General features: G+C 41.2%; 1 protein-coding gene across 1 annotated transcript in view; it reads left to right on the top strand.

Annotated features, from left to right (window-relative positions):
- Positions 1 to 25,933, top strand: part of b4galt5 (UDP-Gal:betaGlcNAc beta 1,4- galactosyltransferase, polypeptide 5) — a 29,438-nt gene extending 3,505 nt beyond the window's left edge. The window contains exons 2-9 of the mRNA XM_035158852.2: positions 16,904 to 17,023; positions 17,198 to 17,311; positions 17,809 to 17,936; positions 19,708 to 19,824; positions 19,986 to 20,173; positions 20,256 to 20,378; positions 20,679 to 20,780; positions 21,353 to 25,933. Coding sequence (XP_035014743.1) covers positions 16,904 to 17,023; positions 17,198 to 17,311; positions 17,809 to 17,936; positions 19,708 to 19,824; positions 19,986 to 20,173; positions 20,256 to 20,378; positions 20,679 to 20,780; positions 21,353 to 21,500 — 1,040 coding nt within the window. The 3' untranslated portion in view covers positions 21,501 to 25,933. The remainder of the gene's footprint in view (positions 1 to 16,903; positions 17,024 to 17,197; positions 17,312 to 17,808; positions 17,937 to 19,707; positions 19,825 to 19,985; positions 20,174 to 20,255; positions 20,379 to 20,678; positions 20,781 to 21,352) is intronic.
- The last annotated feature ends 375 nt before the right edge of the window (positions 25,934 to 26,308 follow it).

Here is a 26,308-nt window from a genome sequence, read left to right as displayed (position 1 = left end):
TAAGGACTTTATTTTTGCCCTTTTAAATAATACAAAGCCACTCTAGTGGAGGCCGAAAATAAAAGTAAGAGCTGGAACTATATTAACATAATAGGTCTGCTTTAGCAACAACATTATACCATCTTCCTGTATAGCGTTAGTTTATACTGCACATCTCGTCATCGTGTAGGAGTATGGGCCACAACTGTGCTCTTACAACACCTTGAATGTTAGCAGATTTCTGAGAGGAGAGCGGGGCATTGCAAAGGTTAAGCAGAATATTTAAGAGTACAGATAGTAAATAGAAAAACAGGAAAGGGCAAGGGGAGGAGGAGCAGGAAATGGAGGGAGAAGGATGAAAGCGATGAGCTGAGCTCCTTTCTATCTGCTGGTTTGCACATCGGGGAACCCATCCAGAACACCTGAGCAGGGCTTCCTAAGATACCCAGGTGGCTCCAGTGCAGAAAGCCCCATTTTCACAGCATATAGTCTGTTTCTCTCTCTCTCTCTCTATGTCTGCCTCTATCCCTCCATTTTCCTCTCTCCATTTTTCTGACTCCATATACTCATATGCACTGACACCCCCGGCCTCGGTGTTGCCCCTGAGCATTGATGCTGACTGATGCAGGCTGGGGATGCAGGGCACAGCTGGGCCTGATTGCAGCAGTTTATTTAATTAAAACATGAGAGGATCTCACTGGAGCGAGAGGTAGGGAAGACACGGGCTCTATTTATAGGTTTGAACACCGATGCAAACACACACACACCTTAATGTCCGGGGAGAGCAAGGAGCCAGGTTGCTTCCCTTTGTCTCTGGAGAACATAGGATCGTGTGTGTGTGTGTGTGTGTGTGTGTGTGTGTGTGTGTGTGTGTGTGTGTGTGTGTGTGTGTGTGTGTGTGTGTGTGTGTGTGTGTGTGTGTGTGTGTGTGTGTGTGTGTGTGTGTGTGTGTGTGTGTGTGTGTGTGTGTGTGTGTGTTAATGTATATCAGTCGCTAATACTGTATATATCTTGGCATGTACAGAGTTTGTTTCTAGGTGGGATCTTAAAACAGCCAGAACAGTGAGTTGACTGTTTTTCATGTTGCACCCCAGTTTGAAGTAATGCATACACACGACTAGTGAGGAATGGAAATGTCCAACAGGGAGGTAGAGAAGCTTTAAGGTATTGTCAATAGATGGTCAAACTGTACCAAGTTGAGCTGAGGAGCTAACCCTTTGCTTAAATGCTATAATAACCATATAGCTCCTAATTAGACATGTGGCTTAGACGTGACCTTACAGCTCCTATTTAGTTTATTGAAACCTACATATGCCCCATCTGCTTTATCATCATTTTCACACAACTGTTGTGGAGATTGCCAGTAAGTACACGTCTCAGAAGCAAATTATAGCCGATACCTTTGGTCGTAAGCACGCTGCCTGCTCTTACAGCCAGGAAATAATTGTAGATCCGCAGGTGTAATGTGTACAGGCAGGTCCGCTTCACTGTGCCAGCAAACTGTCATTTCGAAAATAACTAAGGATAAACTTTATTGTCTGGCCCTGACTTTCTTACCTTGTATTATAAATTTAAGAAAAAACATTTATTCTAACAAAATATTTAGAATCCGGTCATTGCCTGTTATCCTGTGATGCCTGGTCTCACTTTTTTCAGCTCAGATGTATTATTTAGTTTGGTAATTTCCTACCCTGCTTCAAGGGATTAAATTGGAGGGGACAAGCCGTTTTTGATTTGTGCGTGCCTATCTTTCGTACCGTACCTTGACATTACTTTTATAGCAGAGTTCTGTGTTATCACTCAGTCCAAATGGCATTGTGCTTTACTTTTGCCACCAAACTGTGTTTGAGTTTAAACATATATGAGCCATCCACCTCACTGTCTATTTGTTTGTGCAGCCACTTCCTGCAATGCTGTGTGTCCAGCTCAACATTGACTGGCTGCCTTGCCCCAGGTACATTTGAATCCTGATTTGAATAAAAACTCAGTAGAGAGGCAGTCGAGTAAGAAGGTGCTTTTAAAGATCAGACAGATTATGTTTGGTGCTATGCGGTTCAGTGCTTTGCATTAGAAGGAAAATAAAAAGCCACATGTAGCTAGCCTCGGTTTAGAGATTCTCATGTGTTTGTGACATCGCTGTGTGGATGCTTGAACCAGTTACCCTGGTTGGCTTATTGTGATAAATCATTAACTTTGTTTAGGAGGAAGGTGTATTGTTTAATTTACTGCACATTGAACTTTGTTCATAATGCTAGATGGATTAAATATCAGATAAACAAACCACATTTCCTCTCTGCTTTTTAAATAAGAAATCATTACTTGCTATGGTTTATCTAGGTCATTTTAGGAATGTGTTCTTCACAATTTTAAAGTCGAATTTAGTTAGGTGTGTCCACAGAAAGTACCGGTTAGTGTCTAAGGCAATACTTGTGCTGCTGTGCTGATGCGGCTATTAATGCGGTCATGCTTCTCTGGAACTCTTAAAGCCTTCCATCTCTGGTCTTCAAGGCCCACTCTATTACTAGTCCCCCCCCCCCTCAGCCATTTAAAACACCTGATTTAGTAATAATTAATTCAAAACGTTGATATCCGAAGCAAAGAGGTAAAAACATGGAAAGCTAGACGACCAGCAGTTCAATCACCAAAATTCCTTCGGCTGAAGCACTTAAGGTCTGGCGTTTGACATTTTCACTGCAGTTGCCATGGTTCCCTAAGGGCTTGTTCCCATCCATGACTGACTTCTTTTTATTGTCACGGCAACCACAGAAACATGCCATCCTTGTTTCCACGATGATCTGGGTGACAACAAATCCCAGAGGAAACAGTCATTACAGTCGTTTTGGGACAGAGCCACTCAGTGTCTCTTTGTCTGGGACATCTGTACACTGCAAACAGGTCATCACATCAAGTATAAATAACTTCAAAAGGTTCTTCTTCCTCTTTACCGCTGATAGGTCAGAACAGCACATGCCACATTAGTTAAATAAACAATTCAAAATTGTTATTTCTTCTTCCGTCTAGACCATTAACACTTGTATATATCTGCCTGCTGTGGAAGTCTGTTACCTCTCAGTGTTGTAAATGTGAGTGCACAGTCCAGGGACATGTGACTCTAAATACTCTATTAACAAAGGAATTTAGTTAAACATCAATAGAGTGGGAGTTCATTGCACCTAGTGAGTCAGTCGGTGGCATGAGCAATCCTTTTAAAGCCTTTCATTGACCATGTGATACCCTTACCCTACTAGCTACCCCCTATCACACACAGACACACACACACACACACACACACACGCACACACTCCCAGTCCAAATATGGCTTATCTGAATACACAGACACATTCATCCCTAAAAAGGACATGGGTTATGAAAGTCTTTTGATTGTGTGAGTAAAAACATTCTTCCTTGTGGTTTGCAACATATAGAGACACTAAAATCTTATTATTATTTTTACAATTGGCTTATGTAGGAAACCATTTAAAGGTTCAGTGTGTAGAATGTAGTCCCATCTAGTGGTGAAGTTGTATGTTGCAGCTAAATGCCCCTCACCTCACCCTCCCCTTCAAAACATGAAATAGAACCTCTGGTAGCCTTGAGTTTTCATAAGAACTCAAAAGGTGTTTAGTTTGTCTAGTTTGGACTACAGTAAAAAACATGGCGGCCTCCGCTCCGGACCTGAATATAAAGTATTTAGATATAAAGGGCCCTTTCTAGGGTAAAGAAAAAAACAATTTGTACAATTTAGATGATTACACACTAATGAAAACACTAGGATTATTTTATATTCAAATTCTGCCAACAGATCCCTTTCACCAAACTCACTGAACCTTTAAGTATACTGTAAGTTTAAGGGAAGTTCTGGGTACATCTTTGGATATGTGTAGTTTCCTTAGCCAAATGCAGAAAACAAGAGACTAGTCTGATGTAAAAGGTTACAACATATGCTATGTAAATTATTTGCACCTGTTGCTGCAGATGCATTAATATTTACTTGCGTATACAAGCAAACATTATGTGGCAGTCTCCTGTTCAGACTGGATAGATTTGCATCACAGCATTACGTCACAGAATAGAGCAATTTGGGTTCATGGCTTCATAAGGGAGTTGACCACCTAATTCAACTAAGTCAAAGACAAGCCCCAAGAACGTGTTTGTCTAACTTTAATAAAAAGGTAGGGTCTAATTGTTAGGTAGAACCCAGCTTAACACATAAATAAACAGTTGATTCATTAATTTGGCCAACCCTTTTAATGAAATAGCCACTCCATACAATAGCATGGAAAATTCAAAAGACAGTGTGTACACGGTATTCTCTGTGTACCCACGGCAATTCCTTTTCAATCTGTTTAATTCTCTTACATGTGAAATAGTACAATGCAGACACATTGCTCAATTGGTTCTCTACTGTTTAGGCTTTGGACCTCTGTGGAAATGGACAGGCAAAGTGCTGAACTATTAATTAATTAATCTTCCTTCTCAGTTTAGTTGATTATATAGCCACTGTTTGAAAACAACATCGTATTGTATTTCACAAGGTAAAACAGTGTTGAAATTGTAGCAAATGCTAATAAATAAGAAATATTTTTAATTTTTTTCTATCAAGTTAATTCTCTTGACATGACTCCTCTTTGATGCCCAACCCCAAGGTGGGAACTGCGGCCTTATTTTATCTATTTTTATCCGTGGCATTTTTGTGTTAACTTGCTTGTTGATGTATTTATTTTACAAACGTATTCATGAGATCTGTGAAAGCTACAATATCTGCATTTTATGTATGTTTAGACTTCAGATTCTATTTAATGAGACACATATTTTATATACATATGTTGATCCTATAGCTTTTCTAAATCTAACTTCGTCTTCCTGATGTAGATACTTCAACTGTAACTCAAGCCTGTTTGGTCTATGAGTAGAAATACTCAGCAAAAATACAAGATCTTATTCTTAGTCTTATACTGCTGACTGTAAGCTGACCCTCGTCCAACACCTATAGTCTGGATATTTGACCAGAGACAGATGGTGCAACTGAGTGTTAAGGTGGAGGGTTGTCAGTCATTTCAGGGGCGGACTGAAGGACTTGTGTTGAGGCACTAATCATTTATGTAACCTAATCACCCATCAGGAGAATCCCAGTCTTTGTTGACCTGGTCTGGGCCTCCCTTTGTTATTGAAACGGTTACCGGGGTAACGTTGGTCATGTGGTTGAGGGCGGTCAAACTGTCACTTGTGTGATGATGCCAGAAAGGCTTAATCCAAAAGGCAACATTGATCTCTGTGTGGATGATGGGTGGAGATTGTAAGGATTGTGATGACAGCACCTGCTGTAATGTTTGCCCAAAATAAGTGTTTAATGAAAGCCTGTCTGAACTTTACTTCTGGACAGGTGCAGACAGCCTGCTGTTTTCAAATAGACATCATACATTTGTACATAAAATGAATTACATGATAATATATAATTATAAATACTTTGACGTTATGAGGATACTGCAGACCAACCATGCCCTTTAAGAAGTAGCAGATAGTTTATATACTGCAGGATAATATCAAAAAAAATTTTTTTCTTTGTCAATACCCCGTTGGCCTTCCAAATTAGTTATTTTAAATGCACACAATTTGGCCTGTGGCTATAAGTTTATGATAGTTTTATTCAAATCGGTCAAAATTAACATTATTTTTTATTATTGATTGCCGTAATTACTCGCTCCTGTCTATACACACTATGAAGGGAACCCTCTAAAATGTGATTTCGATGTAGGCAAAAAGAGGACAAAGTCTGCAGTCCTCATTCCATGGAAAAATACATTTTAAACTTCAGTTGAAGCTAATGAGCGTCAGTGGTATGATCAGTTATATCAAGAGAGGATCTTGACATTTACTGTCTTTTTCCTTGTTGAAGCCAGGGAGGAGGGAGAGTAACATAAAAGGAATTTCCTACTCAAAAGACTTGAATGTTGTAAAATCCACTCGATTTGGCTAACTCAGTCTCCTGAAGCTTTATATGAGCTTTTATAGTGGCCATAGAACTATTGGCCTCCATCTCGTACATTGGAATGTCATGAGGAAGGGCTCTCTTCAGCACCAGTGTGGAAACTCTATGAATACTCCAGAAACCAAACTGTAATATAATTATAATCTAAATCCATATGACAGATACTTTTGCTTTGATCTATAATTTATTTTGATTCTCATCATCTTTCAGACATTGAATATTATCTCTTTGTCATATTTAATATATTTTTGAAAACCCAATAAATACACTGGGGGGAAATGGCTCTGACTTAATATCGCATTGAATTAATAAAATCCTTGGGGCTATGCTGGTGTGGCTTTGTAGCTGCAGGTGCTGTGGTGATGATGTGATATGGACCAGCAAGTCTATGTTGAAGTTTTATCATTGTTATCAAAGTGTCATAGCAGCTTCTGTTGTGATGCAGTGTGTGCCAGGTTATACTTTTTGCACTTTTGTCTTTTAGCTGATCCCTCTATGGTGTCATCCCCATCCCACCAATGGAGTGGTCTCTTTTTAAAATGACTTGGAAGCTACACATTTGATCAACTTATGTTGTCAGTCTCTATGCAGCCTAACTGTTTGGGGATATCTTGGTGCTATACCTTCTATCACACACCTGTCTCACGCTCAGGTATCCACATCAACATTTTAGGGTGACCATAGCAGCTAATGCAAACAATCAGCACAGAACTGACTTCATGTTGGAGCTGCTTTAGAAAGGCTTCTCTAATAAAACCCCAGAGGAGCAGCTGAGTTGGGTAACAAAGCAAAGCTGTGGCTGAAGCTGAGTGCCACTGTATGATGATCAGGCAGATTCAGTGTGGGATAATTCCCAGCATCTTGTAAATAGTACTTGACTATAGCCTCTAAAATTAGAGGCTAGATGGTGAACTGCAAATATGTGACACCATCTACTAGATCTGTATTTGGAGTTGGCTCGAAACGGCTCAAACTGCAAAGAAATAATTAGTAATAGACTAGAGTGATGATTGATCTTGAGAAACCTAGATTTATTTCAATTGGTTTCTACCAGATTAAATGAGGATATTCTTATAACTGTTATTTTCTAATTTGGAACAACTTTTTACTGCTTTTGACTATAGACATAATTTCAGCCCATGTTTCTGGACTCCCCACCAGGAACCAGTTTGTATTCAAATCCCACACTACAAGTCAAAACCCTTCATCGCCTTTTGTTTATGCACAGCGAAAGAAACAAATAAACAGCTTTTCAATTAGTGTCATGACCTGGATTCATGGTGGCATGAAGTAATCTGTAGCTAATTTTAAATGTATTAATCTTTTCTTACTTCCACATTGAGCTGTTTACATAACCCTCAGTGAATTAACACAACAAACCTGGTCTAATGAAATATTAACTGCACCAACTGCAGTTACCAAACTTTTTTTTTCAATTAATGTGTACACAATTATTTAATACATGCAGTATAAAACAACAGAGTACTGCGGTACATGGCTTATAGCCTATACCATATATACACTTTTCCCACATTTTAAGAATATGGTTTTAATCTAACAATTGTACTATGAATCAGATACAACCCCTGCAGCAAACACAGAATGAATAGATACTGTAACAGATATTTATACTATATTATTAAAATGTAAGTGCACTGTTTGTCACAGTTTTTCATGAGATAAAAAAATTTAAAATCAACCAATTCGGGCCTTTGCAAAAGATTGAAGAGCATTCTACTTTTGAAGTGCCAGAAGTTGATTAACTCGATCGGTCTAAATGAACTCTTTAGGACTTTTAAGTCAGGTCAGCATGTAGAAAGACATCAAGATGGTGTCAAACATGTAGAAATCCATTGGGAGATGTTTGTGTATATTTTTTTCTGCACCTTGCTCAACTATGTAGCCACTGTGGTAGTGCAGTGGTATACTAGCTGCCTGCTCTGGCCCATTTGTTCAGTCAACAGGAGTAACCTCCAGCTGTGAGGAGACCTCATCCTCCTGCTGGGGGCGGGGATAGGAAAATAGGGCGAGCAGGAGAAAATAGGCTGTGTGTGTGTGTGTGTGTGTGTGTGTGTGTGTGTGTGTGTGTGTGTGTGTGTGTGTGTGTGTGTGTGTGTGTGTGTGTGTGTGTGTGTGTGTGTGTGTGTGTGTGTGTGTTGCCAATCCTGTGCACTGAGCGACTGCAATAACACAAGAATGCTCTGGAGAGCTGCCAAAAATAAAAAGCATGCTGAAGTGGGCCGGCAGAAGGGGAATGACGGAGCCACTGCAGGAATCAATCACTGCTTACCATACCCACGACTAAATGTCTCACTACTTTTAAGTGCTGCGGTTGCGACCGGACTATGTGTGCAACAGTTGTTCCAAATTATTGCAGGGTTAAGTAGACAAGATTATAGATGTAATTATATAGTGTGCATTTATTTAGTAATAAACGCTCTTTGAAATCAGGGGTTGTGAAAGGATGAGCCAGGGTTTGGTTAGCAAATTAAGTCTTAGGCAACAGACAACTGAAAAAGGGTTGCGAGCCAAAACAGCAGAAGATGGTGGAGGTACTTCACCACCACCTGCAGGCCCACTTAGTACAACAGCCAAGAGCCACTGGAAAAAAACTCGACTAACCAGGCGAGCTCAAAAACTTGCATCCTCCTCGTTCCTCATCAACGTTACTTTATGCATCTGATTCTGTCAGCTCTGTTAGTTTTGAATGTTTGAAATTTAAAGTTTTTATCAAGAACCCTTTTAAACAGTGGCAAAACCTGAAAGCTATGACCCACTATGCGTAATTATGCTTTCACCTGTTTCCTTATTGGGTAAGTGAGTAAGTATATAGCAGATGAGTCATGATAAAGTGCTTCTCAATGAAATAAAAACAAAATACAACTGATTAAGACGAAAACAAAACAGGGCAAATTAAACGCTAGCAAGTCTAAACAAATGGGTCTAACGCTGCTTTTGAAAAGTGTCCACAGTATCGACAATTTGAAAATCCAATGGGAGATAATTTAAAGGTTTGGGAGCTGTGACCTCAAGTCACAGTCTCCTTCTGTCTTGAGGCAAAAGTGAGGAAAAACCAACAAACCCTGATCAGAGGACCTCAAATTCCTACTGGAATTAAATGGCTGCTTTTGCTCTTTAAGATAGGCAGGTGCCTACCCCTGCAAGCCTCCAAATGTAATCACAAGCATCTTTGAACTTGATTTGGAATTGGAAGCCAGTATAAAGAAACCAGGATTGGTGTTACATAAGACCGTCTGGTGACTTGGTCAGAAGCTTGGCAGCAGCATTTCGATCCACTAGAGGAGTCTTTGAGGGGGAAACTCAAATATATCTGACTCAATAAATACACCATGTTCACCAGCTAACCACTGTGTGTGTCTGAAAAAATGTCAATACTTCTATAAACTTTTGCATTTTTTCAGTGAACCCTTTTCTGTGGATTTAGTCTAAGTGTTGTCTGTCTCTTCATGTGAAGAGACAGACTCCATGATGCTGAGATCAGGACTCAGTGGGGGCAACACCATCTGATGCAGGATTCCTTGTTCCTCTTTTCCACATATCTTTGTGACTCTGTCTGTATGTGTGTGATCATTGTCATGCTGCAAAGTGAATCTCTCTAGAGCTCTAACCCAAACATGCATACATATACACAATCTGTCTGTCTCCCACTCTCCATCTCTCACTTTCCGTCCCTTAGATCTGTTTTGCAGTATTTGCCTGAAGCAGAGTAAAAACAAGGGCCTGGCACCACCGTGTCGTTTATGTAATTCTTCTCGCAGCGTCTGGTCCCTGCGTTTCGCTGCGATGTAGTGGCTTGTCAGACACAGTGATTCAAGGCACACACACACACACACACACACACACACACACACACACACACACACACACACACACACACACACACACACACTTGGGACAGGAGAGCAGATGGAGGAGCAGAATGACAAGTGCAAGACCAAAATTGAACTCAAACTAGATCTCATGCTGTCCCTGCTGGCATGTGTTCGTATAGGCTGTGTCTGAGTGTGATATGCTATTTAGGATCCTTTTTTCTTCTTTTTTTTTTTTAATCACCTACAATAGATTTTCCCTGACACCTAGTTTCCGATTACACTGCACATCATGGTGGGTTACGGCCCAGCTCGTAAATGAATGTTATCAGCTCCTCCCTCTGTTTTATCTTTGTTAGTCAGGAGTCAGTGGAAAAAGTTAAAAATTCTTTACAGTGTCAAGTGCAACCTTTTTTCTAAGATAGCAGTGTTGTTTTATCTCTGTTTGGAGGTTAGTCAATCGATGGTGTCATTGATTAACCAGGGCGGTTGAAAACAGCCTTAAAGCTGAGAGGTTAATTAAGATGGAAATCTTGGTACGGAGCTTAGACACTAACAGTAGGCTGTTAGGAGATGTGAAAACAGTATGCATATTCAGGCTCTGCCCAGTAAATGGCTGAATAAAGTTCAGTGTAATGCTTCTGAGAGGTGGCCACCAGTTGGCTGTTACGGTTTTGTTTCAGAGTCCTCTCTATGTACACCCCATCCTGGGTCTTAAATGAATGGTAAAGTGAATTTGCAGTGTTATACATTAGAGCTGATCTAAATAAGAATGTTTTCACCTCCATCTTAAGACATTATGCAGGGGGCTTAAATCTATTTTGGGTTGGTTATCATCACATTTGGCTCCAGCCTCGATGCAACCCTCAAAGGATAAGCGGTATAGGTAAAGGATGGATGAATTCTCACGTGTGCTCTTTTAAACCCATTCTTCTTTCAAACACAGACCGGTTACGATAAGACCCCTCAAGTTTTGCTTGTACAGACATGTCACCCCAAGACCTTATTAGGTCTAAAACCTCACTGTCCCCCCACTGAACACCTCTTTCGCAGAATGTGGTTCTAGAGTGACGTAAAAGATGCACTTAATTCCAATACTGGTCACACGGCTGTTCAGACTGAGGTTGCATTTAAAGAAAATGTGTGATTTAGAACCACATATGAAAGTGGCACAGATCTGATTTGAAAAGATCAGATTCCATGTGATTTGTGCTGTTCACACTGTCCATTAAAAAATCTGATCTGGGTCACATAGGGGATATAAATTTGAATCGGGCTGCTGTGTGAACGTAGTATTAGTGCACACCAACAGGCTTCTATTGCTGTTAATCGAGCAGGCTAAGGGTTTGACTGAGAAAAGCTTGAAGTATGTGACCATAATGTTATCATTCTTGTATCTGTGTTTGTGGATGAACAGGGGACTTTCTTGTTCTAATTGATTAAAGATCATAAACGGATTTAGAAACTAATTTACCAAAGTATTCAGTCCTTTAATTCAGTAAACTCTGGACTTTGGCTGGGACACTCAAGGACATTTAGAAACCTGAAAACACTCGGAGCATTGTCTCCACTGTACACTTGAGGTCAATGTCATGCTAATAGGTCACATGCACTCTGGAGCAGGTTTTGTGCAAAGATGGCAGGTTCTGAATACTTCCTGAAGCTGCTGCATGTGCACGTCACTTTAGCATGTGGATGAAGGCAACAAAAAGAAAAACAGCGTGGTGATGAGTAGCGACGTAGTACAAGTGGTCCCAGCTGAACGAATGAACGAATGGATGAATGAAACTGACCGTGAGAGGAGGAATTTGGAAAGGAAGAAGGGAATAGAAGTGGTATGGATGATCTCAGGAAGTGGGTGGGATGCCAGGGACAGAGTGCTGACATCATTTCTGCTGCAGTAAATGAGGAGTACTCAGCCCGTCAAAGAGACATCTGCTCTGAGAATCTTGTTTCTTGTGCCTTTTTTTTCTCTTTTTTTTTCCTCTCATGAACTTTTTCATTCTCCGTCTCATGTATGCCAGTCAGCCTGTTTGTGTTTCCGATCAGGGAATGGAGCTCTTGGGAACGTTTTTTTGAATTCCTGCGCGTGTGACGTGAGGATTCTGGTTAATGCAGTCATGATGGTTTTCCTGTAATTGTAGTTCCCCTCTCAGTTATTTTTGGAAGTTGGGGTGTGGTGTGGTGTGAAAGGGGCTCTGTGTTTGTGTTTTCGTGAGTGTGAGTGGGTGCGCAAAGCAGTTTGGGGTTTGAGCACAGCCTCATGATCTACTGTCCCCATTATCAGCCATGCAAGAGTTTATGTAGGTTTGTGTCTGTATGTATAATATGTATAGATTCACGGAGCAATTTTATTAGGTCAGATCTTGCTATGGCGGTTGTGCCCCATCTTCCTCATTTTAGCTAGTCACCACATCCTCCTTCCCTTCTAACACCCTTTCCTTCCTTCCTGTGGTTAACTGATGTGGCCAGGTCTTGGAAGCGAATCTGATTCTTGTATTTTGTTATTCAGGTGTTTTTTATCAGTTCATGTTTTTGTTCTGCCTTTCTTTGTTTGTTTGTGTATCTGTCTGTTTGTTAGAAGGATTATACAATAACCTACCCTACTGATTCCAACTAAACATGAAAGGATGTAGTATGGGCCAGGAAACAACCTATTCTATTTTGGTGCAAATCCGGAGCAGGGGGGTGGATCCAGTGGATCACTTTTTTTAACGTTGAGAGATTGGGTGATTTTCAACATTTTGGTTGATTTCTCTGAGAATAATTAATGGATATTTGGATGTTAAGGGGACTGATATAAGGGTGTGTACAATTTAGTGCAGATCCAAATAAGAATGAGGATCTAGTGAATTTAAATGTGGTTTCATAAGGAAACTGGTGGGGCTTGGTATGTTTTCTAGTTTTGCCCCATATTTGTCCTGTAATTCTGGATTTTGTGTTGTATTTAATTTCTTAAATATTTCAGTGCTTGATGAAGCATGTAAAGGCAATGTTTAAATCCATGTCAATATTTCTGGCAACTCTGGTTTGATGTTGATATGTCCACTTTAAGTCCTTTTTTCTAATTTAAGAGGTGATTTAAGAAAATGAAAAATATAATTTGTTGTGTATGGTGTGTATTGACCAGGAGGCTTCTGTGTGTGCATCGATCCATCATAGCCTCAGGATTTCTTGGCATCACTTACTTACAGAGGGTCAAAGGAGGTAATAATATGCTTGTCCCTTATAGTTCAGATCCAATAATCTTTTAAAAGGAACACGCATATTTTGTGGTTTTAAAAAAAGTCAGTTTACATCCAATCAGAAATCTATAGTCCTCATCAGCATCTCATGCCAATCGCAAAACATCCTCAACAGATCAATACGCTCAAATAACAGTGGCTGTTCTAGTTAATTGTGAGGGATTTAGTGCTGATGTTTTCAGTAATCGCCTGCTTACTTTCCAATAAGGTGCTGCAGTAGGCCATGCATGGCTAATTTACAGCATTACAGAGCTGATAGTGTGATTAATTCGGCCTTTGTAACTCTATAGCACACGTTCAGCATTCACTGATGGATGACATGTTTGCACACACCCTGCCCCTGCTTCCTGTAGTCTTTGCGTGTCAGTGATCGGCAGTGGCAGTAAAAATGAGTCTTTCTGAGAGTGACAGCTTTAAACCCTGAAAGCAATGATTCGATGTATGTATGGTGTGTGTGTGCACTTGCAGAGCTTGTGCGCTTGTGTTGGCAGCAGCCATTACTGCTGGGTGCAAAAAAAAAACGCCTTTCAGCTCTTATCAGGGAGCTAGCAGAACAGGGACGATCACCTCCCACTGCTGAGCTATCAATGTGGAGTTAATTGCCTTTCAGAGGCAAAGCAGGGTGGGGGGGGGTTGTGTGTGTGTGTGTGTGTGTGTGTGTGTGTGTGTGTGTGTGTGTGTGTGTGTGTGTGTGTGTGTGTGTGTGTGTGTGTGTGTGTGTGTGTGTGTGTGTGTGTGTGTGTGTGTGTGTGTGTGTGTTTTCTTCCTAGGTGGCCTTTTCTGTTTTTGTGATTAACCTCAGTACAGTGCAGTGGAGGATCTGTGCCTGGAACTGTCCCTTTAAGCCTGCAATACATCGTTCAGATTATTTACTTAAGCAAACGGACCTGACAGATAGTGATACAAACCACATTACACAGAGACAGCAGCACAGGGGGATGAAGAGGAGAGATACAGGGAAGTACAGATAAGTATAAAAGAGGGATGTGGCGAGAGAGGGGGAGAGGTGGGCCAGGCCTGGCATGCGGACAGCGTGCTCCGTGAGAGCTATAGAGTGCAAGGTCGTTCAAGGTCTCTAGTCATGCTTCATGGGTTACAGTGGGGGTTTCTAATGGGATGAGAAGCAGTTTTGGGACGCGGGGGGGTTATCATGCACTTGTGTATCATGTGCTTGCGTATGAATGCAATGTCCCCTGCCAGTGACACGTAAGAATGTTCTGTGTTTTTTATGTGTCCGTGTGCCCTCTCATATGCCTATATGTGCGCCGCTTATGGCCTAGTGTCGGATCTGCCACGTTAGCTTCCTCTAAACTCCAGCTCTCTCGTGTCTAATTGCATTTGTCACAGTTTGTAGCCGTGAATACCTCAGCACTCACCATTACTCCAGTCTATAGAGTGCTTGTTTGATGAGAGAGGAGCTGTGTGCCTCCTGGTCTGTGTACAGTAGATCAAGTGTTTATTTATATTCTCCATCTCTGGGCATCAAGACGAGCTGTCGTTTAAAGGACCCAGCAAGTGACGTTTTCAGAAAGAGACGCACAAATGGTTCAAGGAAGAGATTCCAGTTTCCTTTGCTCTGAAGCACACCATAAGTACATATGTGCCCATGATTCCATTCCATCTACTCCATTTTGTGTCTCCTGGCAGGCATGAGATACCAACATGTACAAATATGTTGCTGCCTGCAGGACTGGATCACACTCCAGAAGCCTCACAGCATTTTCTCATCATATGATGCCTCAGAAAGGCATCAGTGAAAGAGGGTGTGCGTGCGCGTGTGCGCGTGTGCGTGTGCGCGTGTGCGCGTGTGTGTGTGTGTGTCGATCCACTTTTGCATCTTACAGCAAGAGAGAGAGAACAGGATCTACCCTGTATTCTTGCTTTTCTTTTTGTTGTCTCTATCCCGCGTAGATTTGCTCCAGCTCCACAGTAATATTTGCGTGTTACAGAGGTAAAATGAGAACATTGATTTCAGTTACTGCTCCGCCACAAGTCTCTAGTCCTGCAAGCAAGGCAGTTTGTATAAAACAAGATGAATGTGATGGAAACTGTAATACAATTACTAATGGCAAATCACTTCCTGTGGATTTCTAGCTCAGCATTATTATACACGAGCACTGCATCACATGCCGAGACACACATCTGCAAGTACTGGCTGAAGGGTGTGGATTATTTTGGCATTGCTTTAAGATGAATGTTGATTAGATCCATGGCCGGAGAGTTGGATCTAGATTCACTGAGGCTGTAACCCACAGTTTGGCTGCATCGGGCTGGCCTGCTTCTCCAAACAAAGAAACAGGAGAAGTAGTAAATGATCCTGGATGTTAGTCCAGGACTTGTGGGCAAACTGTCCCTGTGTCATGTTTCGGCACCAGCAACTTGTGTGAGTCACCTCTCCAGTAAATCAGCCACACACAGTTGTTTACTGTGCATATATAATCACCCTAAAGCACACAGTTGAGTGAGTTGTGCTGGAGAATTCCGGTCAGTTAGACCACATTTCCTCTTTCCTCTGTTCCACTGTGGAGCTTCTGTTTGGCACGTTGACCTTTGTTGTACTTATTTAGGTCAGCACACACGAGCGGAACTGTTACTAAGCTTCTCTGGTAAACTTCCCAATAGAAACCATCATCTAATCAACTAAACAGAAGCAATAAGACATTTCTAACGTGATTTGAGGATGTAGTCATGGCTGGTGCTTAATTGCTGGTTGATGGTGCTGGTTATAGTCTGTAATGCAGAACATGGCCCAGGCTTTCCCAGAAACTAAAATACAGGCCGAAACATTCTTTGCTTGAACCGCTCTCAGGATATATTTTACCCCTGTCAGTTTATTTCTTGTTTGGTTTGCATGTTTGATAGTTTGTGAGCAAGTTTACCCCAAAACAACTGAAAGGATTTACATGAAACTTGGTGGAAGGAAGAGAAGAACACATTCATCATCAGGGGGCAGATCCAGAATAAATTTTTTCACTTTCTTTAACATTGCGGGATTTTCCACATTTTTACCATTTTCCATGGAATACTTCATGGGTTTAGATTTTTAAAAAATCACATTTGGAGAGATGATATTTCTGAGTCAATATGATATAGTGCAGCTTGATTGAATTGAAGTTAACTGTTGGGCCTTGGCAGAGGTATGCGCTCTACTGCATTCCATCCTTTTTTTGTACCTGTACCAGATAACTGAATCAATTTTGTAAATCCGTGACTAAGAGTAAATAAACATTTTTACAGATAAGAATAATAAGTGAAAACATTGCAATTATCATGCACACAAGGAAAAAAGCGCCCAATCAATTCACGTTTGTTGTCTTAGTTTATTTCCGCCTGTTTGAGTTGTATCGTTCTTCTCTCACCTCCCCCATCATTATAGATTAACATTCCAGCAGTTGGCTCCTTTGCAATGAATGACCCGTAATGTGTGCCCCCCCAGCGTTAACTAACCAAGGCAGATAATCAGTTTGGGCCAGATCAAGTGGAAGAGTGTGTTTTGACTCCAATTTTACCTTCCTGCTCTAAATTGTTTATCAACAAGGGGGGGAATGGAGGGAAGAAGAGTATGGTCATGAGTAGTCTCTATAAATATGATTCTGCATAAGCGAGGGACAAGATTTTGGGGCCAGAATCCAATGATCGAAATGCATCAGCTCTCAACTTCTAAATGTATCTGTATGTGCTGTTAGCAGAGATCAGTCCAAATGTTGTCTGGACCTAAAACACCTACAAATACTCTGGTTGTTTATTTTGTGTGTAGAGAAATGTTCGACTCGTGTCACAAAAGAAACTATAGTCGGACTGTAAAATATGTACACTGTCTGAAACTAACTTTTCTGTTTTTGCATCCCTTCTGTCCACAGTGAATGAGTACGTGTTCATGGTCCAAGCCCGAGGGATCCAGATCAGAGAAAATGTGAAATACATCGGGTCACAGGTCCTGGAGCAGGTGGTGAGAGGGGCATACAGCGTCAATGGCACAGGTAAGAACATACAGCCTGATGGGTGTAATAGAAATGATTCCTGTAGCTCTTATGTTGGTTTTTATGCACTTACAAGGGCACAAATCAGCTTCCAACACTGATTAAACAAAAATAAAAGTTCGACTTGAGTCATCCAGTCTCGTTGTTGGTGACTCGTTTTATTTTTTATTGCAGATTATTCCTATGATTTCAACTTGAGCGATAGCGATCCTCCTCCCCCAACATACCTCCCTGAGGGCTTCACCTACCTCCCCTCTGAGGTTTGTCCTGACAGGCTTCCCTCCATGAGTAAGTACACAACGTTAAAGCTTTTGATTTAAAGTTGTGTTTTAATGCTTGGCATTGATCCTGGCTCATGATTCTGTAATATATGTACAGCATCAGACAAGGAAATCTCCCTCAGTCTCCTTGGTTGACCTTTTAACCACGTTAAACAGTGACTCTTCTGGTTTCCTTGGCTCATGTTAAATGTTCCCTTAAGTGGATTTTCATTGTGCCTCTGTACATATTTGTCCTAACAATGAGTAGTGAAATGGTTCTAAGCTTGTGTTTTATTTCAGCTGGATTGATGATGCATGCAAATATGTTGTAATAGCACAGAAATGCTTTACCCAGCAATTTATGTTCCAGATCGCTCGACTGTTTCAGGCTTTAACAAACGTTTTTCTTTTTTTTATCCCCTCCCTCCTTTCCCATATTTCTTTCCTTTCCATTTTCCTTATCTTATTACATTTGATCTTTCTCTTTTCATTATTTCATCTTAACAAACACACACACACTCACAGAGGGCAGGTTGCAGGTGAACATGAGTGAGGTGTCGCTGGAGGAGGTGGAAAGATCCTTGCTAGAGAAGGAGCCAAGCATTGCCCTAGGAGGCTACTGGAAGCCCCACGATTGTTTACCTCGCTGGAAGGTAAGTTGGAGAATTGGCTTCAGAGTTTATCCGCAGGTTGCCTTTCACACATGAACAACACCGGAGGAGACACATTCACAACAGCAACAAATCCACCGCATGAGGCAGACAGAGGCAGGAAGGGATGTATTAAGTCTGCTGCTGTGGTCACATGATTTCACACCATCATCAGCTCTTATTACAACAAACTCTCTAGACATCTTCGTAAGCATCTTTTTGAGAAAAGGTGTGTGCTCTCGTACACTTCTGAGACTTGTAAAATGATTATAAGGAGCATTGAATCTGTATCATCTGCATCTGAAATGGCAGAGCTTGGAGGTAGAGCAGGTTCATCCACAAACCAGAGGGTCAGTGGTTCAATCCCCGGCTTCTCCAGTCCACATGCTGAAATGTGTTCTTAGGCAAGACACTGGATATTAATTGCCCTTGACAGATATTTCCATCAGAGTGAAGTAGAGTCTGGACACCCAACCTGAGCCCATCTGGATGACACATAGGGACCTGATGAGTAGGGCCTAGTTTGGACAAAAGTTGTGTGGTTCTGGTCGGGTTCAGTCACGTTGTTTGTTAATATATGTAAATATTATAATTTAATTCTGTGGGGTTTTTTGGTGGCTGCAGTTGCTGAATTGTATTGTGTATTGGCGAGAGGTAAATGAGTTGTTTTGTCAACCCTATTCATATCAACAGAAACACCTCTCTGCAGTTCAACAGCACATCAATCTACATCCTTCAAATGACTGTAAGGTTGAATCAGCACATCCCTGAAACAGTTTCAACAAAAGCTGAACATTGACACCTTCATGACAGCAGGGGCAGTATGATTTACCTCATTTTCCACATGAAGTGTCATCCTTACTAACCCCAACAACAGTTCATTGGAAAGTTTTCCCCAACTAAAAAGGGGAACAAAAAAGCTGTTACTGATAGTAACAATGAGATTATTATCTTGAGCTCCACAAACTAGTGTGCAACAGCTGATATCTTCACACTTTTACTCTGGAATACTGAACTGAACCAGCAGTAGACAAATCATTTGAGCTAGTGATTCAAGGGAAAGTGCAAAGAGCCCCCGGCCTCAGACGGCATCTAGTCCTAGTGACTGGGAATAATGCAGAGGAAAGATGGTGAGTCAGAGTGAGCACCAGGGTTCACCGGAGGGTTGAAGCAAAGGACTTTGATCGTATCAAACTTACACTGGTTTGTTACACATTGTTTTATAACTTCCCTGTAATGTAACACTAGAAACATAATGTCAAAGAGATGAAGTGCACATATAGTGACTGCATGTTGAACAAATGTCCCTATTTTCACGTACACAATGTGTCGGAGTCATACTTTTGCTTATGCCAACTTGTTTACTTTGTAACCTATGCTGCATAACAGGAATATGACTTTCTTCTAGCTGACAGCCACATGTAAAAATGTACGCATACAGTCTATAGGGAAAAATTAACTCCTTTCATAGACATTTAGAGCCCCTTTGTTTCTATTATTGATGGAAGTTTGTGGAAAATAATGGAACACTGTGAACAAACAATCCTGTTTACTTAAATCCCCTTTTACACTGCATGTTCAAGATGGGAATGTTGCACCTTTTTTCTGCCCCGCTGTTCAGTTTTAAAGTCTATGTAATAGGGTGAGTATGGACGAACAGGATGCCTGCATTGTTGTGTCACACATCTCGCTGCCGTGCTATCTACCACATTTTCTTGTCGATTTTTGTTATATTTATATATATATTGTATTTTCCTCCATTCTGTGTTTCCAGGTGGCAATCCTCGTCCCATTTAGAAACAGACACGAACACTTACCAATCCTCCTGAGACACCTGGTGCCAGTGCTGCAGAAACAGAGACTCCAGTTTGCCTTTTATGTCGTAGAGCAGGTATATGCGCCCATTTATTTGCAGGGTTTAACATGTATCCGTGTGATTCCTGACACTTTCTCAGGTCTGCAGTAGATACTTGAAATGATTGAACATAGCTACCGTCAAAAACAGGAATTGCTATAATACGAAATCATCTCTTTGATCTATTTCTTCCTTAGGGGGGCACGGAGCCATTTAACCGAGCCATGTTGTTCAACGTGGGCTACAAGGAGGCTATGAAGGACCTGGACTGGGACTGTCTCGTCTTCCACGACGTGGACCACCTCATGGAGAACGACAGGAACTACTACGGCTGCACTGGCATGCCCCGTCACTTTGCGGTCAAGCTCGACAAGTACTCTTACATGTGAGTCTGGATTCTGTGACCACGTCTAGTGAATGTGTTCCTTCCTTAACATGAATATAATAAGTGTAATTGTCCCTCCAAGGCTTCCATATAATGAGTTCTTCGGCGGTGTCAGTGGCATGACGGCGAAGCAGCTCAAGAAGATTAATGGATTTCCTAATGCGTTCTGGGGCTGGGGAGGAGAGGACGATGACCTCTGGAATAGGTGAGGGAAGCTTTTGGATTTTGTATTATTATTTTTTTTCCTATTGTAACTCCTTTAAGAAACAGCAGTTTCGCCGGCCCCCCACTCACGCAGCTCACAGGCAGCTGTACTCACCCATGGGGGCTCTCAACATGTGTCTTTATTTAGCCTAATGATCCCTTTTGTGTGCAGTTACTTTGAGACTTCCTCTATCTCCCTGCCATGTCCCTCGTCAGTGTCATAATCATTACACTTCCTGTGAAAACAATACCGCCTGACTATTTATTATGCATAAATGACCTTTTAAATATGTTTGTGTAGGGTGCAGTTTGCCAATTTCACAGTAAGTAGACCGCGCGGAGAGCAGGGGCGCTACATGTCCATTCCACACCACCATCGCGGGGAAGTCCAGTTCCTAGGAAGGTTAGTTTGCATGCACGCACAGCTCATTCCCACGCAAACACACACACACACCCTTTGGTTAAATGTGGAGGCTGATAATTGGAATGTGGCTTAGCCTCATGTGATGTAAGCCAGTCACATGAAAAGCAGTAACTTTGAGAGAATTTCCACTCTTTTAAAGACTTTGCATGTGATATGTTTGTACGCATCAGGGATGAATTCCGATCATTGCTCCTTCTGCTCTCTGCTCTAAGTTACTTAAAACAGCCCTTAGAATAAATGTTTCTTTATTCAGAGGCAGAGACAATGAAAATACACATAATTTCACAAAATAAATTATTTTCTCCGGTAAATCTGCTTATGAATCACTCCCATGTAAAAAAGTATGCAGGTGTCGCTTTCTGTCCAAACCACAGACAGCGATGTTCTCATCAATCTAGACACTATGTGGGATAATTAAACCTGTTCCTCTTCATATTCATTCCTAATTCTTCACAAATTAGTGTGCTAATTGATGTAACTTATGTAACTTTCACTATGAATTACTCAGATTGAAACAAGGTGAAACCTCTCCTCTCCTCTCCTCTCCTCAGGTATAGTCTACTACGCCACTCAAAGGAGAGACAGAAAGTGGATGGTCTTAACAACCTAAACTACTCCCCCTCGTTGTCCAGGAGGCCTCTCTACACCAACATCACAGTCAGCTTGAGCAGAAAGCTTGCACCCGTAGCCGTCTACTGACGTAGGCACAGCTGGACTGCAGACCACATGGGAATCAAAGTCCTCTGGGACATCAGCCATATATCACCAGTTGCAGTACTGCTTACGACTTTTTGGTTGATTGATACTTTGCTTTCTTTCTTTTGTTTGTATGCAAAAAAAAAAAAAGAAGACTTAAATAAGTATGTTGGATAAATCATATTAGAAAATAAGGATAAATGCTGCGCTACAGTCCATCACTCCTCTCATCTGGGCTTATCTAGTCTTCTCTCTCCACATGCCTTTTGCACCATTTTGGCCTTCAGCATCCATTCATTCATTCATCCGTTCATTTTCTGATTCAGTCGGTCAACGATGAGTTTGGCCCTTCACTCTTGTGCTCGTTTATTACAATAGGCCATGATACACACGCTCATTCAAGTGCATGCGCACGCACACAAACAGTTTGATTTGCATGTGCTGACACGGTCCCTGAGGCTTTGATTTTTACTTTGCTCTTGCACTTCTTATTTTACACAACTGCAGTAAACCTGTGAAAACGTGGAAAACATTCGCACACACACACACACACACACACACACACACACACACACACACACACACACACACACACACACACACACACTCCACAGCTTCTAACCACATAGCTACTTCAACCGCGTTGATTCCTGCAGCTGGTTCTGCAGAAGGTATGCCAAATCTATAGCTGAAGAGAGCAAGAGAAAATATATAAAGACTGAGTGCTTTCATTCATTTATAAATATATATATCTATATATCTATATGATATATAGATATATATACTGTATGTAAAATAATTTATCCCAAGTTTGGAGAACATTAATTCCTAATTAAGCATCTCTTAACAACTATAGTTTGTCTTGTGAAAATACCATTTACAGACTGTGATGTTTGTGTTTGCATAGTTGCGTTGGATGTTCTGGCTGCCTGGAAGTGGCTGTATGTAGGAAAGCAATGCTCATCCTGTTAGCAATAAGCTGTAATAGCAGACAGCAGACTTCCTCACTATACAGATGCAATAGCACGGGTGCTAGCATACCCTCATTGGACGACAGAGAACGAGTGACTGTGTATGCAAACTTCACATTCAACACACCTTTGCCTAAGCAAACATGCCACCCTTTTCAGTACCGTGTGTGTATGTGTGTGCGTGTGTGTGATTAAAAGTGAGGGAGAGCTATGCAAATGGCCTGTGTGTAGTCTGTTGTCAGTGCGAGGTCTTCAGGGTGACTTCCAGGAGTCTTCACCCCTGAAACTGTGACCGACTTGACTCGAGACCTCACATTTGTGTGCGGAGTGGAAGTCCAGGCCAGGGAAAGATAAACTGTCGCCTTTTTTTTCTCTTTACTTTAGTTCCAACATCCTCGATGTTTACTCACCTTCATTTTTACAGAAGAGGATTGGAGGTAGAAAATACTTGATTGCTGTCACTGTCACTGGTGTTTACAGAAGCTTTTTTCTTTGTTATTTTTCAGATTGTCTTGTGTTTGTATATGACGTCAGCCAGCCCTCCTTCACTGTGGGTGCTGTGAAATCTCTTCAGTAATGTATCTATGGCTGCCTTTGTTTTTTATTTTAACTGGCACTTCTTTATCGTGACTTGGAATTGGGGAGATAAAAAGCAGAGCTCAATGCTTATCTGAGACATCAGGTGATTATCCCTGGTAGCTTGTAGGCATGTTTTGTGAATCAGACTCAACGTAGTGGTGGCCTCAGCAGAGTTTTTGTCGCATGGCATGAAACCTATCTGTGCACAGACTGACAACGCTATGGCAGTTTGCAGCCGTTGCTAACATTTTCCTCCCTGATTCCTGTGTTTGACAGTGTTGATTTCGAGTAAAAATATCCCAATACTGTACACGTAGTTCCTCAAAAGAAAAAAAAAAAGCAACACACATACATATACACACATACAGACACTCTTTCCTCACTGGCTGTCCTAGTCATGCAGCTACTTCATTTCACACAAATCGCCTTGTATGCATTTCTTAAGATGTATCTATTTGGGGAAAATGTGGGTGTTTGACAAACTGTTGTGTTCCCACAGTGAAAAAAAAAAAAAAGAAGCAAAGAGGCTGGACCTCTTTTTATTTATTTGATCTTTTATGGATTATTTTCTGGAATTGTTCAGTTTTTATTTTTCTTGCGATTGATGTGATGATTTAGTAGGTGACAAACTGTATGACAGTGTTAGATGCACTGAAACCTGTAGTAATGTGTATACGTGTGGGATCGTGAGGTTCGGGTCTGTGTAAACTGGGAACAGTCGCGTTTCATCCAGACGCAGGTTTTCCTCTTCAGATGTGATGGAGGGGTGGGGCTCGTTTTCGATGAAACGGAACGGTGTGTATTAATCTGCTGAACAGACACGTTGGAGGAGGCCATTTTGTGTGACAACCACAGGAAGAGAAAGACGCCTAATCAGAAAATGCTAGTGGTCACTGTCTTTCACTGGGCGCCGCCTTTATTCTAATTGATAATCAATGGTGCTGACCTTCCAGAGCTCTTGTTGAAGCGGAGTCTCTATCTACGTGCTTACTGGAACCAACCCGGACATAAAGACTAGTATCTACAGGCAGAGCAGCCTTGCAGCTTTTACGGCTTTTGCATTTGATTCCAATCTACTCTGAAGTGGCGTAGATGTTCTGTGTCTTTACATCAAAACATGCGTTAATCCTGATGCCTTTTCATCCTGCCAGGTGAAGCTAATATGTGTATTTGTTGCCACAAGCAGAAGCACGCGTTTACCTCCTCGCCAGTCACCCGGGAGGCGCCCAGTGGAATTCAAGGACAGTGGCAGCGTGTGTGTTTAGTTTTCTTTTCCATGTGTGTTTGAGTGAAATGGCTAAACCTGTCCTCCATCTGGAGTTTGAGTTTGTTTTTTATTTTGCTTTTTTGTTTTTCCAGCACTGATAAGAAAATGATCTATGACCTGGTTCTCACAGAACTTGCAGGTTTATTTTCTAGTTCTCGACACAAACATGATTACATTGTATACTACCTTTTTGTTTTCATTGCTTTAAATTAAAAGCTCGATGGACGTATAGCGGAAAAGCCAAATGGTTTTAGTTTGAGTATTCAGGTGAAGATTCAGGCGCAGACGGACCTCTCGATATCAGGAGGCCGTCTGGATGACGTACAGTAGATATTCTTGTAGAGTCAGTATTGAGCTCTATACTCCATAATGTAGAATGAGCAGCTTAATCACACCATGTCCAAAAAAAGGAGGGTTTTCTCCGACTGCTGGACAGCTTTGTCCACTAGATGGCGTATTAACAGGAGCAAATCAGCCTCATGCGTTTTATTAAATACAGGAAATATTGTTAGCATCCTGGCTAGTCTTGTTCCTGTTACATATACCATGTATGTGATCTCAGTCCAGAACAAGACCAGGCCTGCTGCTGTCAAACCATTCTTCATTGTACCATAATCCCACCTGCTCTGATCCATTCTGTGCCAGTTTAAATGAAGGGACCATTTTTTTTTGGGGCATCTGACAAGACTGGCAGCCTTAAAGCTTCTTAATTTATTGCAGTGTTGTTTATTTTTCACTCAAGTTGTGTTTTTTTTTATAAGCAAAAATATTTAAATTGAAAAAAGTGCATATCATCATATTGATCATTGTAAATATTGTTGTGTGTACTGTTTTAGAAATTCTATAAGGTCTTAAATCACTACAGATGCTAGCGTTAAGAACAAGTTTTGGAGGGGTTTGGCCCGGGGGGCAAATTATCTGGTGCCATTTTTAAGTGCTAGTGAAGCTTACACAGCGACATCAATGTTTTTACATCACCGCTTCCCAGCACAAAAGCCTTTTTTTTCTCCTTCTTTTTTGAATTAAAAATATACTTATCCCATGAATCTTAGATTCCTCTCACTATTTCAGACGTGTTCCGCATTCCGGAGGCCTCCCCGCACTTAGTATGCTGCAGCGGTAGGAGAGACGTATCATAGCAGGACGTTGGCATCAATCTTCAGATGAAAATCAGTGTCCTTGTATCTGCATGTGAAGTCTCTTTGATAGTGACAGCAGTCGGGGTGAGGTGACGGTCAAAGGAAAGCACTGCAGGATAGCGATGTGTCAGCCAAAAACACCATATGCTTACAATGCAATGAAACAGAGGCACCCAAACCAGCGACATGATCTACTCCAAAATCGACATAGATTTTTTTTTTGTATGAAAGCTAACTACTTTAAAAAAAACAGAATGCAGATTGGTAAATTAAAAGTCTATACTCTCTGATTGTAAGGAGAGAAACTCTCCTTGAATTGAAGCCATTTGAAGCTACTTGTCAAAACTTGATGTCAGCCTTACGTGGATCTGTTTGTGTATTGGCATATTATCTTTTGATTATTGAAATTTGTATGATGGAGATTTTCTTTTATACCATCATTGTTATTGTCAAAGTACACCAATAAAACTTGTAAACATACTGTATCGCTCTCTGTGTGCGTTTGTCTGTTAAGCGCAATCTCCTTTTCAGTGTTTCCTGGAACCACTGGTTAAGCATTTCCTTCGCTGTGTGGTTAGTGGGTCTATTTTTATTCTTCCAAAAAATAATGTGGTTATGCTGCATATTACAGCTTCTGCGCTTCCCAAGTGTGCATACTCGTACACACACATGCTTCCTGTGAAGAAATATTTAGTTTTCCCCTCTTTGCTTTGGCTTATACCTCCTCCAAGGCCTAACAGTCCCCTTCAATTCAATCAGGCTGCACCATGTTGTACACACTCATTGATATCAGTCCTCTAAATAGGCCAGATTTTTTTCTATTTCATGAAGATCTATAAATCATTTTTTAGCGAA

Source organism: Hippoglossus stenolepis, chromosome 6 (genome assembly GCF_022539355.2).
Source record: "Hippoglossus stenolepis isolate QCI-W04-F060 chromosome 6, HSTE1.2, whole genome shotgun sequence".
Lineage (NCBI taxonomy): Eukaryota > Metazoa > Chordata > Actinopteri > Pleuronectiformes > Pleuronectidae > Hippoglossus > Hippoglossus stenolepis.
Note: the sequence above shows the minus strand (reverse complement) of the source record. Positions and strands in the feature narration are given on the sequence as shown.